The 18,856-nt window shown below is 41.3% G+C and overlaps 1 protein-coding gene across 12 annotated transcripts in view; it reads right to left on the bottom strand.

The window, feature by feature from the left end:
- Nucleotides 1-18,856, bottom strand: part of cfap54 (cilia and flagella associated protein 54) — a 482,407-nt gene that overhangs the window by 23,986 nt on the left and 439,565 nt on the right. For all 12 annotated transcript variants that reach the window (XM_072241335.1, XM_072241340.1, XM_072241339.1 and 9 more), the window contains 4 exons: nucleotides 18,611-18,819; nucleotides 13,587-13,757; nucleotides 4,279-4,385; nucleotides 9-177 (listed from right to left, as the gene is read on the bottom strand). In XM_072241335.1, coding sequence (XP_072097436.1) covers nucleotides 9-177; nucleotides 4,279-4,385; nucleotides 13,587-13,757; nucleotides 18,611-18,819 — 656 coding nt within the window. The remainder of the gene's footprint in view (nucleotides 1-8; nucleotides 178-4,278; nucleotides 4,386-13,586; nucleotides 13,758-18,610; nucleotides 18,820-18,856) is intronic.

Below are 18,856 nucleotides of genomic sequence, written 5' to 3'. Positions count from 1 at the left end.
CAACTTACTTCTATCTGTGTTGGTAGCTTTCTAATATTCAGTCCAGACTCTGTTTGAGTGTACCTTTGTCCCAGCCTGTGAACGCCAAACTGCATCAAAGGAGTTTTAAATTCCGGTTGCAAGTACATATCAGTCTTTGACCTTAATGCAGAGAGCTTCTTGTGCAGCAAAACTAGTCTGAAGGAACGAAGAAATATTAAAGTTTAGTATCCAAACCTACAGAAATTCACACCTGTGGAAACCTGCACTGTCTACTCATCTTTCTCTCCCATTTCCAACTCTTACTACTTCACTGCAAGAGTTAGCAAACAAGGTTGGAAGGACCTCACTGAAAGAAATTGCCGATTGGCAGTGACATTCCAATATTAGCAACACTTGCAGTGATATTTGCTTCAATAAAAATTACTTTGGAAAGTTCACTGAAACCTATTAATGACGTATTAGATTAAATTATGAGGACACTCAGTTCTCGTTTATTGTCATTTAGAAATGCATGCATTAAAAAATGATACAATGTCCCTCCAGAATGACATCACAAGAAACACAGGACAAACCAAGACTAAAACTGACAAAACCACATAATTATAACATATAGTTACAACAGTGCAAAGCAATACCGTAATTTGATAAAGAACAGACCATGGGCACGGTAAAAAAAGTCTCAAATGATAGCCTCATCATCTCACGCAGACGGTAGAAGGAAGAAACTCTCCCTGCCATGAATCTCCAAGCACCGCAAACTTGCCATTGGACCATTGCACCATTGGAAGCACCCGACAGCAGCGGACTCTGAGTCCATCCGAAAACTTCGAGCTTCCGACCAGCCCTCCGACACAGCCTCTCTGAGCACCATCCCCTGCCGAGTGCTTCAACCCTTCCCCGGCCGCCGAGCAACAAGCAAAGCTGAGGACTCGGGGCCTGCCCCTCAGGAGATTCTGGATCACACAGTAGCAGCGGCAGCGAAGCAGGCATTTCAGAAGCTTCACCAGATGTTTCTCCGTGCTCTCATGTCCGTCTCCATCAAATCAGGATTGTGCACGGCACCATACTTGACAAACAACAGACATCACCACCGGAGTGGCCGCTGCGAGCCGCGTCGTGCCGCCATCTTCTCCTCCCTCCTTTTTACAAAATACAACTGCTTGAACTTTTGAGGTGATACCAATGCTTTGGATTTGCTCCATTTTCCAGACATAAGTGGAAGTATTTCTCCATCTGTCTCAGGAAATCCACTTTTACTGTCCCCAGCTTGGCAGACCTACTGTTTGTATTAATGGCTGATTCCAAATGGCCAACACTTGCCATGTTTCACTCGCTAAATTCAGAAATGGCAATCTCTGGGATGTTCGTAACCAATTTCTGCACTCAGATTTTTGCATTTCCATTATATCTTCTACTTCCAAGAAGCCTCTGCCTTTGATCTGATTACACTTGCTTCATGTTCGTCCATTTACCATTAATCTCTCTTAGTCTATCCACCCACGTACTCACTCATATCTGGCCTGGATATGAGTTTTGGAAAGAAGAATGAAACAAAAATAGAAATGTGAGAGGAACTTGGACAGTCAAGGGTGGCAGCTGTGGAAACGGAAACCCATTAATGTTGCTGACCTTTCCTGAAGGATGGCAGGAGAGTGGAAGAGTTACAGTTTATAAAAGCAGAGCTGCAGTGGGGTGGGGGTGGTGGGGGGAGAGATCAAGTACAAGATGGAACACCACATCAGGCATGGTTAGGACAGACAGTGTGTTGGTGAGATAACTTGAAGCACAGTTGTAAGAAAGGAACTTCATCACAATAATGGGAAACAATGAGAGCGCGGTTTACCTGAAGCTGGAAAGTTCAGTGTTCATGCCAGAACCTTGCAAAGTGGTCGAATGGAAAATCAGATGTTGCTTTCTAGTTTCTATTGTGCTACACTAGCAATGGAGGGGTTGTGGGCTTATATGTCAGTGAATATTTTGTCTCCTGCGATGGAGACAAATATCTGGAAACAGAAGCGGGTTGTTAGAGATGGACAATGTAAATACGAGAGCAGGGTGACAATTGTCAGCAAAAATAATGAAGCTGCCACCTCCAGCACCCACACAGAACCTGAAAAATTCATCACTTTCATGTGTTCCATCTGAAACATTGTCCTCCTTTCTGAAATTGGCTGTCCTTCGGACAGAGTGGATAGAGCTGTCAGCTGCATTTCCTTAATTTCTCACCTTTACTCTGTGCCTTGGGACAGAACAAAGATAGAATTACCTGGAAAGCTCAACAACACCTCTACTTCCTCAGGAGGTTAAAGAAACTCAGCATGTCCCGTCAATTCTTACTAATTTTTATCAAGGAACCATAGAAAGTCTTCTGTCTGAAAGCTTAACAGCTTGGTATGGCAACTGCTCTGCAAGCGACTGCAAGAAACTAGAGTAGTATGCACAGATCAACACACCTGTCTATATTTATCACTGCCTCAGTAAAGCATTTAATCAAAGACTTCACCCACCCCAGACATTCTCTCTTCACTGCTCTCCTATTGGCAGACCATACAAAAGCCTGAAGGATCGACAACAGCTTTTATCCCACTGTCATTGGATCTTCCGATATGATAGCAGTATACTCAGATGCAGTGGCCTCTCTGGATTCAACCGAAGGCGTAATTGTTCATCCTTTGTCTTTTTTATGATTGCGAGACACTGCTGGATATTAAGTCCATCCCGTTAGCGGGTTGCTCAATAACAATGGAGCTGGACTTATTGTATACGGCAGGATAAATTAGTAATGTTAATGCTGAGAATGAAAGCTTTCATGAAGTAAGGATACAAAGGCATGAGAGAGAGGATCAATGATGAGTACTTTGCATGGCAGAACTAATTGTAGGGCTAAGTGACCTACTGCTGATCCTATGCTTCCAGTGTTCCAAGTTGATCAAATTGAAAGTGAAGGCTATATTAGGCAAGAGAAAGAAAACAAAGAAAACGTAGATTTATTTGTCACACATACAGTGAAATGCGTCACTTGCATTGGGGATGTGCTGGGGCAGCCCACAAGTGTCACCATGCTTGTGACACCAACATAGCATGCTCACAACTCACTACCCCTACAACAATACGTCTTTCAGAACGTGGGAAGAAACAGGAGCACTCAGTGGAAACCCACGCAGTCGTAGAGATAACATACAAACTCCATACAGATAGTAGTAGGAATTGAACTTGATCTTGCATCATTGTGCTAACAGAGAAATTTCTATTGGGCAGTTTTGAAACACAACATACTCTAGGATGATGTGCTTAGTTATGCCTCTCCTGTTCACCTCTGGATAATGCTAACTGCTGAATATTGTGTCATTGACACCAATAGAACCAAATTTCAGAGGCAAGATTCGAACAACTAATTTGTGACATTGAATGAATTTCTGGGCATTTGCTGGTTGATACTTTGATCTCAGATCATGCAACAAGGATGAAGAACATTCAGCTAATTCAAGGAACTATAAATAATGCAGCTTTAAAAAGGAAAAGATCAATTCCTCATGTACTGATTCAAGTTCTGCACAAAGAAAGACATATTGAACTTCTAATATAAATAACTGAGTCTTTAATTTTTAAAAGTTTGTTTTACCAACCAAGTAGAGGCAAGGAATGAGAATGGTTTCAGTTATTAGGAGGCCATGAGGTAATTATGTGTAAGAGATTTCAGAGAAATTGTACCATTCTCATTTGAATGATACAGAGTTTTGCAACAAACTAATAATTCTTCAGCAATATAATTTGCTCTTTCTGTATCAATTATGGCAGATGTTTACTAATTTTAAATACACTTATGAAATATTCTAGTTTACCATTTGTGGTTTTTGTTCCTAGGTGTATGACAAGGAAAGCACAACTGTAAAGCTAATCAAATGATCCCTACTGTGTTACTGAATTATAAACATGGTATTAAAACATCAGTCCATCACTCCATGTCTGATGTCAGTAAAGTTACCCACCTCACAGTAGGTAATAAAAGGGAACCAGCAGAGTCTCTGCATTCAAAGTGAAGGAACAACTATACTGCAATTCAACATAACAGCAAAGTACTAGTACATGAAATTAATCATTTAACAAGCAGAAATTCTCTTCAGTTTAAAATACTATTACAAATTTAATTTGTATGGAGCAAGAACACCAAGAATTATATATAAAGTAACATTGCAGCTCTTAAGGTAATTGTCCTTCTTCAGGGATAGTCACAAAACAAAGTCACATATACGGTGTAAAAAGATCATACGTATTGACAAAGTGTATCTTCGATACCTTTTTAAATAGACCCACTTGTAACCACAGAAAGCATTAGTCAAGGTGCTGGTCTTGATGCTGATCAGTGTAATCGCTTTAATATTGTAGGCATACAAAAATAAGACCTGGTTGAAGCAAACAAAACACATCATTTTAGGTTTAGCTTCTTTTGCTTTATAGAACATAAAGCTTAGAGTACAGCACAGGAACAGACCATTTGACTCACTATGTTGTGCTGAACCTGCCAAAAAACAAGTCAGAAACACCCAAACACTAATCCCTCCTATTGACACCATGTCCATATCCCCCCATTTTCCTTACATCCATGTGCCTATCTAAATGTCTCTTAAAAGCCTCTAATGTATTTGCCTCTACCACTGTACCAGGCAGCACATTCCAGACATCCACGACTGAGTAAAAAAAACCTCTCACTTCCCCTTGAACTACCCTCTCTTGCCTTCAATGTATGCCCTCCAGTATCAGACGTTTCAACCCTGGGATACAGATACTCTCTGTCCTCTCTGCCTATGCCTGTCATAATCTTGTGAACGTCTATCAGATCTCCCCTCAGCCTCTGACACTCCAGAGAAAACAACCCAAGTTTATCCAGTCTCTTGTAACAGTACATGCCCTCTAAACCAGACAGCACCCTGAATAAACCTCTTCTGTACCCTCTCCAAAGCCTCAACACCCTTCCTATAGTGGGTGACCAGAAATGTACGCAATACTCCAAATGTGGCCTAACCAGAGTTTCATAAAGTTGTAACATAACCTCCTGACTTCTGAACTCAATGCCTTGACTAACAAAAGCAGGCTTTCCGTAAGTCTTCTTAACCTCCTTATTGACATGTGTGGTCACTTTCAAGGAGCTATGGATTCCAAGATCTCTCTGCTCAGCAACATTGTTAAGGATCTTGCCCTTAACAGGGCACTGTCTCCTTGCATTGGCCCTATCAGGGTGCAACACCTCACATTGATCTGGGTTAAACTCCATCTGCCATTTCTCAGTCCATATCTGCAACTGGTCTGTATCATGTTGTATTCTTTGCCAGTCTACCCACTACACACTACCCACAACCCACAACTCCACTAATCTTAGTATCATCCACAAATTTACTAACCCACTCATTACAGTTTTCATCCAGGTCATGTATATACATTACAAACAGTGATGGTCCCAACTCAGAACCCTGTGGAACTCCACTAATTACAGATCTCCAGCTTGACTAAGTCCCTTCAACCACTACCCTCTGTCTTCTATGTGCAAACCATCTCTGAATCCAAACAGCCAATTCACCACAGATCCCATACATCTTAATCTTCTGGATTAGTCTCCCATGTGGGACATTGTCAAACACTTTACTGAAATCCATGTAGACAACATCCACTGCCAGACCCTCATCAAACTCTCTCATCACCTTGTCAAAAAACTCATTCAAGTTGGTAAGGCACGACTTGCCATTGCAAAGCCATGCTGTCTCTGGCTAATTACGTCACGGGTTTCCAAATGCTCATATAGTCTATCCCGAAGATTTTTCCCCAGCAATTTCCCTACAAATGACATGAAACTCACTGGTCTAGTTTTCAGGATTTTCACATTCCCTTCTTCAATAGAGCTACAATATTAGCCACTCACCGGTCCTCCAGGAACCTCCCTTGTAGCTAGGGAGGACACAAAGATACTGGTCAAGGGCCCAGCAGTCTCGTCTCTTGCCTCTTTCAATAACCTGGGGTAAATCCCATCAGGCCCTGAGGACATCCACCTTAATACTCCTTAGGAGGCCTAACACTTCATCCTCCTTGACATCTAAACGCCCTAACATATTTATACACTCAGCATTGATCTCCTGGTCCTCCAAATCCTTTTCCTTGGTAAATACTGAAGCATGGTACTCATTAAGACCTTGACTTACATTCTCTGCATCCAAGCAAATGTTCTCCCCTTGATCCCAGGGTGGTCCTACCCTCTCCCAAGTTATCATTTTACTCGATGTATGCATAGAATGCCTTGGGAGTCACCTTAGTCCTACTTGCCAAGGACTTTTCATGACCCCTCCTGGCTTTCCGAACTGCCTTCTTTCATTCTTTTCTCACTTGTTTACATTCCTCATGTACTTCGTTTGATCCTGTCTTCCGAAGCTTTACGTACATTTCCTTTTTTTTGTTGACTAAATTCATCACCTCTCTGGACATCCAAGTTTCTCTTATTTTTCCATCTCTGTCCTTCCTTCTAACAGGAACATACCTTTCCTGTACTCTGTGCAATTGATCTTCAACCACCCTCTACATGTCTGATGTGGACTTGCCAGAGAAAAGGTGTTCACAATTAATGCTTCTTAGTTCCTACCTAATGCCCTCGTAATTTGCCCCACTCCAATTTAAAACTCTCCCACAAGGACCACACCTATCCTTATTTATCGCTATCCTGAAAGTTAAGAAGTTGTGGTCACTGTTCCCTAATTGTTCAACCACTGAAAGATCAATCACCTGGTCAGGTCTAGTATGGACCCTCCTCTCGGAGGACTATCTACATACTGATTTATGAAACCTTCCCAGATACACTTAACAAATTCAGACCCATCTGAACCCCTTATTCCACATTTATGAACGGTATTTACAATGTAATGATAATCACCCTGTTTTACCTAGCTTTTTTTCTGCTAGTTGCTATTCTGCAATTACAAGGAGATTTACAAGGATGTTGCCTGGATTGGGGAGCGTGCCTTTTGAGAATAGGTTGAGTGAACTCGGCCTTTCCTCCTTGGAGCGACAAAGAATGAGAGGTGACCTGATAGAGGTGTACAAGATAATGAGAGGCTTTGATTGTGTGGATAGTCAGGGGCTTTTTCCCAGGGCTGAAATGGCTAACATGAGAGGACACAGTCTTAAGGTGCTTGGAAGGAGGTACAGAGGAGATGTCAGGGATAAGTTTTTTTTACACAGAGAGTGGTGAGTGCGTGGAATGGGCTGCCCGCAATGGTGGTGGAGGCGGAAATAGAAACATAGAAAATAGGTGCAGGAGTAGGCCATTCGGCCCTTCGAGCCTGCACCGCCATTTATTATGATCATGGCTGATCATCCAGCTCAGAACCCCGCCCCAGCCTTCTCTCCATACTACTCCCTGACCCCCGTAGCCACAAGGGCCATATCTAACTCCCTCTTAAATATAGCCAATGAACTGGCCTCAACTGTTTCCTGTGGCAGAGAATTCCACAGATTCACCACTCTCTGTGTGAAGAAGTTTTTCCTAATCTCGGTCCTAAAAGGCTTCCCCTCTATCCTCAAACTGTGGCCCCTCGTTCTGGACTTCCCCAACATCGGGAACAATCTTCCTGCATCTAACCTGTCCAATCCCTTTAGGATCTTATACGTACTCCTGGATGGCTACATGGAGCTTAGAAAAATAGAGGTCTATGGGTAAAGCCCAGGTAGTTCTAAGGTAGGGACAAGTTCGGCGCAGTTTTGTGGGCCGAACATGTATTGTGCTGTATGTGTTCTGTATTTCAATGAAACATCTAGATTGCACACAGGTGATTTCTATCTAATGTGACTTCTAAAACCAATTGGCTGCACCTGTGATGATTTGGTGTGTCATATTAAAAGGGGTAAATACTTATGCAATCAATTATTTTGTGTTTTATGTTTGTAATTTATTTATATCACTGTTTACTCATAATCCCCATGCAATCTGACAAAGCTTAGGCAGTTTTGTAAAGAATTGGGAAAAGTTGCAGTGTCCAGATGTGCAAAGCTGATAGAGACCTATCCACACAGACTCCGGGCTGTAATTGCTGCCAAAGGTGCATCTACTAAATACTGACTTGAGGGGGTGAATCCTTATGCAATCAATTATTTTGTGTTTTATATTTGTAATTAATTTAGATCACTTTGTAGAGATCTGTTTTTATTTTGACATGAGAGAGTTTTTTTCTGTTGATCAGTGTCAAGCCAAATTAAATCCACTGTGATTCAATGTTGTAAAACAATAAAACATGAAAACCTCTGGGGGGGGGGGGGTATACTTCTTACAGGCTCTTGACAGTTTGACTTTCTTGAACTTGTTGGTCTTATCCTTCTCCACTGCATTTAAACAAATTGACCTTGAATTCTCACCATATTATTTTGTCAGAAGCATTTTTACCCACAAGCAGCTGCTCCCAGCTGGCTACACATGCCAGCTCCTGGCATATGATTTTGAAATTCCCCAATTCAGAATCCTTGTTTTCAGTCTATCCTTATCATTTTCCCATGCATGTTTCAAACTTACAGATTTATGTTCACTATCTTCTAAAGAGCCTCGTACAGACACTCCCACCACTTGCACAGCTACCATCCTTATGATTTTCCCCTCTGCATCCCTTCATTTGGCTATCTGCATACTGCTCCTGTAGATTCAACCCTTTCACAAAAGAGCAAATACTATTCTATCAGACACTCCAACAACCATGCTAACTGACGCAGTGCAGACCATCCACAAAATGTACTGTAGTTATTTGTTAGGCTACTTGCGCTAAATCTGCTACCTGCAGTAGTTTATTTTTTTAATATTTAGTAGTGTCTTGCGGTGATAAAATAGATGTAAAGGAAAAAGAATTACACTTTTGTTTGGACCCAGGGAGGTTGCTGCGACCAAGTGCCCTGCTATCTTACTGGGCAAAGGCATCAGGTGCAGAGCAACACTACTATCTCTAGGCTTTCATCTTAGTTGCAGACAACTCAGGCTTGGAAATATATTGCCAGCCTTTCACCATCACTGAGCTTAAATCTCTTGCCAACAGCTCTGACAGATAACCTTCAATGGAACAATTGCAGCAGTTTGAGGAGGAGAAATAAAATGGGTTAGGGTGAGTTTTGGTGTAGAAATGGACCAATTGATGAGAACAGCTTCAGGGTGCAGGTGGAGTGGGGGAAAAAGGGTTTGCTTTCGTGCTTTAACTCTCTCGGAATCTCTATCTCTTTTTTCTGAGTAATTAGGGATGCACAGTAATTGCTGGCCTCGACAGCAATACCCAAGTGCTGAAAACAAATGGACAGTGCTTGCTGCAAACCTTTACCATTTTCTGTGAGAATGTAAGGTAACCAATTATAATTTAGAACCTCCAAAACACTTTTCCCATAGTGTACTGGGTAGAATACATCTTTATGTCCAAAATCTCTAGTATCTGCATTGCTCTTGTGGAAGAGTTCCATAATGTGCACATGTTCATGGTATTAGTGAGAAGTCCATAAAAAAATAAGGTAAAGGAGCAGAATTAGAGTCTACCTCACCATTCTATCATGTTTTTTTTCAAGTTGGAGGGACAAGAGGAGGAGGTGTTGCATTGCTTGTCAGAGAAAATATTACAGCGGTGCTCTGGCAGGATAGATTAGAGGGCTCGTCTAGGGAGGCTATTTGGATGGAATTGAGGAATGGAAAAGGTGTAGTAACTCTTATGGGGTTGTATTATAGACCACCAAATGGGGAGCGAGAATTAGAGGAACAAATTTGTAAGGAGAAAGCAGATATTTGTGGTAAGCACAAAGTTGTGATTGTGGGAGATTTTAATTTTCCACACAAAGACTGGGAAGCCCATACTGTAAAAGGGCTGGATGGTTTGGAGTTTGTAAAATGTGTGCAAGATAGTCTTTTGCAGCAATACATAAAGGTACCAACTAGAGAAGGGGCAGTGTTGGATCTCCTGTTAGGGAATGAGATTGGTCAGGTGACGGAGGTTTGTGTTGGGGAGCACTTCAGGTCCAGTGATCACAATGCTATTAGTTTCAATGTAATTATGGAGAAGGATAGGTCTGGACCCAGGGTTGAGATTTTTGATTGGAGAAAGACTAACTTTGAGGAGATGCGAAAGGATTTAGAAGGAGTGGATTGGGACAATTTGTTTTATGGGAAGAATGTTATAGAGAAATGGAGGTCAATTGAGGGTGAAATTTTGAGAGTACAGAATCTTTATGTTCCTGTTAGGTTGAAAGGAAAGGTTAAAAGTTTGAGAAAGCCATGGTTTTCAAGGGATATTGGAAACTTGGTTCGGAAAAAGAGAGATATCTACAATAAATACAGGCAGCATGGAGTAAATGAGGAGCTCGAGGAATATAAAGAACGTAAAAAGAATCTTAAGAAAGAAATTAGAAAAGCTAAAAGAACATATGAGGTTGCTTTGGCAAGTAAGGTGAAAATAAATCCCAAGGGTTTCTACTGTTACATAAATAGCAAAAGGATAGTGAGAGATAAAATTGGTCCCTTAGAGAATCACAGTGGACAGCTATGTGTGGAGACAAAAGAGATAAGGGAGATTCTGAACAATTTCTTTTCTTCGGTATTCACTAAGGAGAAGGATATTGAAGTGTGTAAGATAAGGGAAACAGGTAGAGAAGTTATGGAAACTATGATGATTAAAGAAGAGGAAGTACTGGAGCTTTTAAGGAATATAAAAGTGGATAAGTCTCCGGGTCCTGACAGGATATTTTCTAGGACCTTGAGAGAAGTTAGTGTGGAAATAACAGGGGCTCTGACAGAAGTATTTCAAATGTCATTAGAAACCGGGATGGTGCTGGAGGATTGTCGTATTGCTCATGTTGTTCCATTGTTTAAAAAGGGTTCTAAGAGTAAACATAGCAATTATCGGCCTGTGAGTTTGACGTCAATGGTGGGTAAATTGGTGGAAAGTATTCTTAGAGATGGTATATATAATTATCTGGATAGACAGGGTCTGATTAGGAACAGTCAACATGGAATTTGTGCATGGAAGGTCATGTTTGACAAATCTTACTGAATTTTTTGAAGAGGTTACTAGGACTGTTGACGAGAGTAAAGCAGTGGATATTGTCTATATGGACTTCAGTAAGGCTTTTGACAAGGTCCCACATGGAAGGTTGGTTAGGAAGGTTCAATTGTTAGGTATTAATATTGAAATAGTAAAATGGATTCAGCAGTGGCTGGATGGGAGACGCCAGAGAGTAGTGGTGGATAACTGTTTGTCAGATTGGATTCCGGTGATTAGTGATGTGACTCAGGGATCTATACTGGATCCAATGTTGCTTGTCATATACATTAATGATCTGGATGATTGGGTGGTAAATTGGATTAGTAAGTATGCAGATGATACTAAGATAGATGGAGTTGTGGATAATGAAGTAGGTTTTCAAAGCTTGCAGAGAGATTTGGGCCAGTTAGAAGAGTGGGCTGAAAGATGATAGATGGAGTTTAATGCTGATAAGTGTGAGGTGTTACACTTTGGTAGGACTAATCAAAATAGAACATACATGGTAAATGGTAGGGCATTGAAGAATGCAGTAGAACAGAGGGATCTAGAAATAATGGTGCATAGTTCCCTGAAGGTGGAATCTCATGTGGATAGGGTGGTGAAAAAAAGCTTTTGGTATGCTGGCCTTTATAAATCATAGCATTGAGTATAGAGGTGGGATGTAATGTTGAAATTGTACAAGGCATTGGTGAGGCCAAATCTGGAGCATTGTGTACAGTTTTGGTCACCGAATTATAGGAAGATGTCAACAAAATAGAGAGAGTACAGAGAAGATTTACTAGAATGTTACCTGGGTTTCATCACCTAAGTTACAGAGAAAGGTTGAACAAGTTGGGTCTTTATTCTTTGGAAAGTAGAAGCTTGAGGGGGGACTTGATAGAGGTATTTAAAATTATGAGGGGGATAGGTAGAGTTGACGTGGATAGGCTTTTTCCATTGAGGGTGGGGGAGATTCAAACAAGAAGACATGAGTTGAGAGTTAAAGGGCAAAAACTTAGGGGCAACATGAGGGGGAACCTCTTTACTCAGAGAGTGGTAGCTGTGTGGAACGAGCTTCCAGCAGAAGTGTTGAGGTAGGTTCGATGTTGTCGTTAGAGTTAAATTGGACAGCTATATGGACATGAAAAGAATGGGGGGTTATGGGCTGAGTGCAGGTAGGTGGGACTAGGTGAGAGTAAGAGTTCGGCATGGACTAGAAGGGCCGAGATGGCCTGTTTCTGTGTTGTAATTGTTATATGGTTATAAGTTCATCTCCTGCCCTTTCCTCATAACCCTTAACCCTCTCACCAATCAAGTACACATCAATCTCTGCCACAAATCCACCCAATGACTTGGCCTCTGCAACCCACTGAATTCCACAGAATGACTGCCCTCTAACTGAAGAAATTTCTCCTCATCTAAGTTTTAAAGGAACGTCCCTTTGTTCTGAGGCTGTGCCCTTGGATCCTCGACTCTCCTACTGATGGGAACATCCTCTCCACATCACTCTATCAAGGACTTTCAGTCCATCCACCCCACTTGTATCTTCCTTACTTTAGCTCTTCATTATTTAATTTTCTCTGGAATGTGAGTCAGTATTTCTTGAAAATTTCTTTTCCACGTGTCACTAGAGATGTTTTACTAAATATTCCTCCTTTGAACAGTCAACAGTTCACGTATACTTTGCCTGACTGCATTGAGGAAGGTTTAGATGTGTGGTCTCAGTTTCTTTCCTACTTCTCTGTGGATAACTCCTAAAAACCAAGACGAGGCACTCATGCACCATTTACTCAAGCTCTTTGAGAGTTCCCCAAATTCAGGGTCTGTTTCAGTGCTGTATGACCGTGACACCTGTTACTCAGAATTGACTCTTTCCAAGTCACACTCTGGCTTCTGTTGCCCCTATACAATATTCCTGTTGTATCTGAAATAACATCAAAACTCCTCTACATTGTGTATGCAAGTGATTTGCCCCACAAAAGATTCAAGGTTGTTTAGTGTCACTGCCAGTGCAGAAGTGTAAAGGAGAATGAAATAATTGTTACTCCAGATTCAATGATATTATGTTCATAAGTGACACTGGGCACAGAAGTGTCTGTACATAAGGTGACTGATAGGAATTGATAAAGTAGTGGTGGTGGGAGGTGTGGTGGGTGGAAGTGCTGATCAGCCTTGCTGCTTTGGGAAAATAAGCTTTTCTGAGTCTGGTGGTCCTGGTATGGATGCTATGTAACCTCTTCCCTGATGGGAGTGAAACAACCAGTCCATGTTCAGGGTGGGTGGGATCCTTCATGATATTGTTGGCCTTTTTCCAGCACTTTTCTGTATATAAGTCATTGATGGTGGATAGGGTAGTGCTGGTGAGGCATTGTGCAGTTTTAACTGCCCATTGTAGAGTCACAGAGCAGTTTCCATACTATGCTGTAATACGGCATGTTACGATGCACTACAGCTCTTCTGTAGAAGAAAAATGTGCAAGCAGCTCTCCAGACCCGATACACAGAACTCACTCTGAAGATTTAAAGGTCATAAATGTTAATTGCTTCATCTAGTTGGCCACTTCTATGTTGTTTTGTAACTAGTTAATACCTTCTGGGTTTCACAGCTAGTTGAAGAAACTCCCAAAGGCGGCAGGTACCATTGAACATGAAGCTCTTTGTCTGTAGTCTTTACTGCCATACTGTCCTGAGGTGTGATTTTACCGAAGTAACTGCTCTCTGGTGTTGTTAGCGTATATTCTCCAAAGACACTTGTGTAAATCTGAAATACACAAAATTACTAGATACTAAGTCACCACTAATGCCATCCTCCATAAACGAATAAAGAAATAAAATTCATTTCCCCTGGTCGTTTAGGTTTTGGCAAAATGGTTGTACCAAACTCAGCATTGATTGCTCAGCATGGACATGGTGGGCTAACGGACCTGTTCCTGTGTGCTATTCTTCTATGTAGTTGCTTAGAGTGGTAAGTACAAACTTGAAGAAAACTGCAATTTAGTTTTGGGAAGTATAGGCTTATTAGCTTGGGGTCCCCTAAGAATAAAATGTTGAAGACGAGAATCCCGAGAGACTGAGTATACTAAGGAGAGCTATGAAAAGGAGAATATAGGCAGGAATTCCCTTGGAGCTCTTGCAGCTCCAAACTGCTAAACAGCCAATTTCCTTGTGCAATTGTTTTCAAGATTTTACTGGATTGCAAACAGCAGAGTGGAAAGAACTCTGAAGAAATTTCAAGCTTTGGTCACTGAAAAACATATTGTTAGTGCCAGAAATCACCACCTTTTACCTTCTCATGGAGCTGAAGTTAAACAGGGAACATCAAGGGCATATTTGAAAGGAACTAAAATTATCATGGGACATTTTAACCTACATATTGATTGGATGAACCAAATTGACAATGACATTTCAGAAGAAGAATTTGTGGAGCACAGCAGGGACTGCTTCTTAGAATAATATGTCACTGAACCTACCTGGAAACAGTCTATTTTAGATTTAGTCCTCAGTGATGCGGAAGCTTTATTAAGAGATCTCGTGGTTAAGGGTTCCCTTGGAGGTAGTCATCACAATATGATAGAATTCTCAATATAGTTTGAAGGTTAAAAAACCACAGGACAGAAAGCACAGTCTTCATCTTAAATCAGAATCAGGTTTAATAATACTGGCAGCAGTATATTGCAATACATAATAATAATAATATAAATTACAATAAGAAGTATATATAAAAATTAAATAAGTTACACAAAAGAGAGAAATAAAATACTGAGGAAAGGTTCATGGGTTCATTGTCTATTCAGAAATCTGATGGTGGTGAGAAAGAAGCCGTTCCTGAAACACTGAGTGTGTGCCTTCAGTCTCCTGTACCGCCTCCTTAATAGTAGTAATGGGAAGAGTGTCCTGGGTGATGGGGGTCCTTAATAATGGATCTCGCCTTTCTGAAGCATCACCTTTTGAACGTGGGAAGGCTAGCGCCCATGATGGAACCAGCTGAATTTTCTGCAGGATTTTCCAAACCTGTGCAGTTGCCCCTCCATACCAGACTGTGGTGCAACTAGTTAAAATGCTCTCGATGGTATATCTGTATAAATTTGCGAGTCTTTGGTGACATACCAAATCTCCTGAAACTCCAAATGAAATATAGCCTTCTTTGCAACTGCATCAATATGTTGAGCTCAGGACAGATCTGCAGAGATGTTGACACTCAGGAACTTGAAACTGCTCACCCTTTCCACTGCTGATCCCTTGATGAGGACTGGTGTGTGTTCCCTCAGCTTCCCCTTCCTGAAGTCCACAATCAATTCCTTGGTCTTACTGGCATTGAGTGTAAGGTTGTTGCTGTGACACCTCTCAACTAGCTGATCTGCCTCGCTCCTATATGCCTCCTCATCACTATCTGAAATGCTGAAATTCTTCCAACAATAGTTGTGGCATTGGCAAATTTATAGATGGCATTTGAGCTGTGCTTAGCCACACAGTTGTGGGTATAGAGAGAGTAGAGCAGTGGGTTAAGCATGCATTTTTGAGCTGCACTAGTGTTGATTGTCAGCGAGGAGAAGATGTTATTTCTGATCTGTACTGACTGTGGTCTTCCAGTAAGGAAGTCAAGAATTCAGCTGCAGAGTGAGCTTCAGAGGCCCAGATTTTGGAGCTCGTCGATTAGAACTGCAGGTATGATTGTGTTGAATGTGAGCTGAAATCAATAAAAGCAGGTATTTCAGTTGTCCAGGTGAACCAAGGCTGAACAGAGAGCCAGTGAGATTGCATCCACTGTAGACCTATTCTGGCGATAGGTAAATTACAGCGAGTCTAGGCCCTTGCTTAGGTGGGAGTTGATTCTGGCCATGACCAATCTTTAAAAGCAAAAAGCACTTCTTCACAGTAGATGTGAGTGCAGCTGGGTGAAAGTTGTTGAGGCAGCTTACCCTGCTTTTAATGGGGACTGTATGATTGTCAGCTTTTCTGAAGCAGATTAGTAGGAGAACAGTGGCAGGTGCTCAAACAGCTAGACTATAACACTTAGCAGTAATGTGTCTCAATTTGAAAGAGGGATTCAATGGGAAAGAGGGACAATCTGTGGTAAACAAAGGAAGTCAAGAATAATATTAAATTAAAAGGTAGCACATGCAGAATGATAAGGGCTGCTGGGAAGTTTTTAGAATCCAGCAGCAAAAGACTAAGAAGAGAGAAAATTGATTTTGGGAGAAAACTTGCATGTATCATCAAAACAAGCAGTAAGAGGAAGGAAAAGATGGCGGCGTGTCGCAACTTGCAGCGGCCACTCCGGTGGTGATGTCTGTTATTTGTCAAGTATGGTGCCGTGCACAATCCTGATTTGATGGAGACGGACATGAGAGCACGGAGGAACATCTGGTGAAACTTCTGAAATGCCTGTTTCGCTGCTGCTGCTACTGTGTGGTCCAGAATCTCCGGAGGAGAAGGCCCCGAGTCCTCGGCTCTGCTTGTTGCTCGGCGGCCGGGGCAGGGTCGAAGCACTCGACAGAGGATGGCGCTCGGAGAGGCTGTGTCGGAGGGGCTGGTCGGAGGCTCGAAGTTTTCAGACAGATTCAGAGTCCGCTGCGGTCGGGTGCTTCCAATGTTGCTGCATCGGCAAGTTGTCGACGCTTGGAGGTTCATGGCAGGGAGAGTTTCTCCCTTCTGCCTCCTGCGTTAGATGATGAGGCTATCGGGACTTTGAGACTTTTTTTACTGTGCCCGTGGTCTGCTCTTTATCAAATTACGGTATTGCTTTGCACTGTTGTAACTATATGTTATAATTATGTGGTTTTGTAAGTTTTAGTCTTGGTCTGTCCTGTGCTTTTCTTGTGATATCATTCTGGAGGAATGTTGTATCATTTTTTAATGCATGCATTTCTAAATGACAATAAACGAGGATTAAGTGTCCTCATAATCTAATCTAAATCTAAGAATTTTTATGGAATAAATGGGAAAATAGTGGCTAAACTGAGTGACAAGAAGAAGACTGATGAATTAACAACAGGAAATAAAGAAATGGCAGATATGTTAAATTGAATTTTTTGCATCGCTCTTCATGATGGAGGACTTTACAAATATCCTTAAAATAAATCACTGGCTAACTTCAAATAACATGGAAGAAATTCTAAACATCCCATTCACAAAAAAATAAAATATGAGAAAATATCACAGGGCTAAAGGTGGACCAAATGCTGGAATCCAATGGGGAAGCAATAGAGAGAGGGTAGAAGAGACTCACCAGGATGTTGCCTGAAATGGAGGTTATAGTTACAAGGAGAGATTAAATAGGACGTAATTATTCTCACTTGAGTATAGAAGACTCACAAGTAGCCTTATAGTTATAGGGGGCATTAATAGGATATATATTCAGAATCTAATGTGATCAAATGTGATAAGCATAGAGAAACCCTACGGCCATATGGAGGAAGTGGACTGAAAACAGCCTGTTTCTGTGTGGTACATTTCTATGATTCTATAAAGGACCAATCATTTAAAACAATCTCCAGAGTGGTGAGACTGAGTCAGTAGATACATTTGAAATGGAGAAAGATAAATTTTGGAAGATGGAGGGATTAAGGATTATGGGTAAATAGCACAGAAGAGGAGTTGAAGCCCACATTAATCAGCTGGAGTTGGTGGGGAGGAGTCTTGATGGGTCTGGTAGCATTCTCCTGTTCCTATTTTCTGCTATTTTGTTTATTTTGGCAATACTATTACTCAGCTTCCTAAATAATTTTAAATTACTGGTCTGGGCGAATGCATAATGAAAAGTAAGGAGGAAACTACCAGGCCCAGCTGTAGCTAATGAATGTATAACACAGGAATAGTTACAAATTTGATCTCTGGTCTATGTTGAGTCTGCCTATTGCTGTTGCAGGCTGTAGAAAGCCACTATCATTGCCTCAGAACCCATGAGGAAAATCATAGTTCCCATCTTGATTACTGCCCAGTGAACAGCAGTTGGATTTCACATGTACGGGCATCAGAAAACAAAAGGAAAGGGTCTGTGGTGTTTCATAGCAGTTAAAGGCCATCGTAATATCCAGGACACGGCAGCAACAAATGTGTACCTCGCTGAGAAATTAAGATTTTCAGGGAAAATGAAGTTAAAAGCCACAAAAGGAGGAATTTGGGGAGAAAGAAGAATAAAGCAGAGAGTAGGCAAAGTCCAAATTAGTAACAGGACTGATTAAGAGCAAAAAAAAACAGCAACTTCAAATCTGAAATAAAAGGAGAAAATGCAGGAAACGTTCAGCAGGTCAGGCAGCTGTCAGGAAGGAAAGGGCAGTCTGTGATAGTATTGGCTTTGCTGTCCGTCATGTTCTGAACTCAAACAAAGATCTCAAGCCCTATTGATATAGATGGCTACAGGTACTCTCAATAAAGGGAGATTATACTGTTGTCACATAGAGATGCTGGAAATTCTCAATGGGCTGGTCAGATTCCGTGGGAAAACAATTAACGTTTCATGTCAGTGACTTCTTGTCAGAACGGTTTCTTTTTAATGGTTGCTGCCCACCTTATGAGCTTTTCAAAACTAAGCTCACCATACTTGCACAACCAAGTATGTCAGTTTGGGAAGATAAGATAAAATTTGGAAAATATTATAAGTGTATACATCACCTCGGGTTGGAAATCTGAGCCTCTAAAACTCCTGTCGAATAATTCATATAGGATTATAGGAATATTCTCAATACTGCAGTAAGTTCTATATTCTGGTAGGTGTCTGATTAAAAATGGATGTATTTGTTTCAGACGTTTCAAAATCCCCGTGTTGAAAACTGGTGTTTGAATTCCTTCTCTAGCACTATTCAGTACATGCTTCCACAAATCTATAACCAATTGAGAGAAAAATACATTAGGACTTAT

The sequence above is a fragment of the Mobula birostris genome, chromosome 23 (assembly GCF_030028105.1).
Source record: "Mobula birostris isolate sMobBir1 chromosome 23, sMobBir1.hap1, whole genome shotgun sequence".
NCBI classification, from domain to species: domain Eukaryota; kingdom Metazoa; phylum Chordata; class Chondrichthyes; order Myliobatiformes; family Myliobatidae; genus Mobula; species Mobula birostris.
This window is presented reverse-complemented; position numbering and strand designations above follow the sequence as displayed.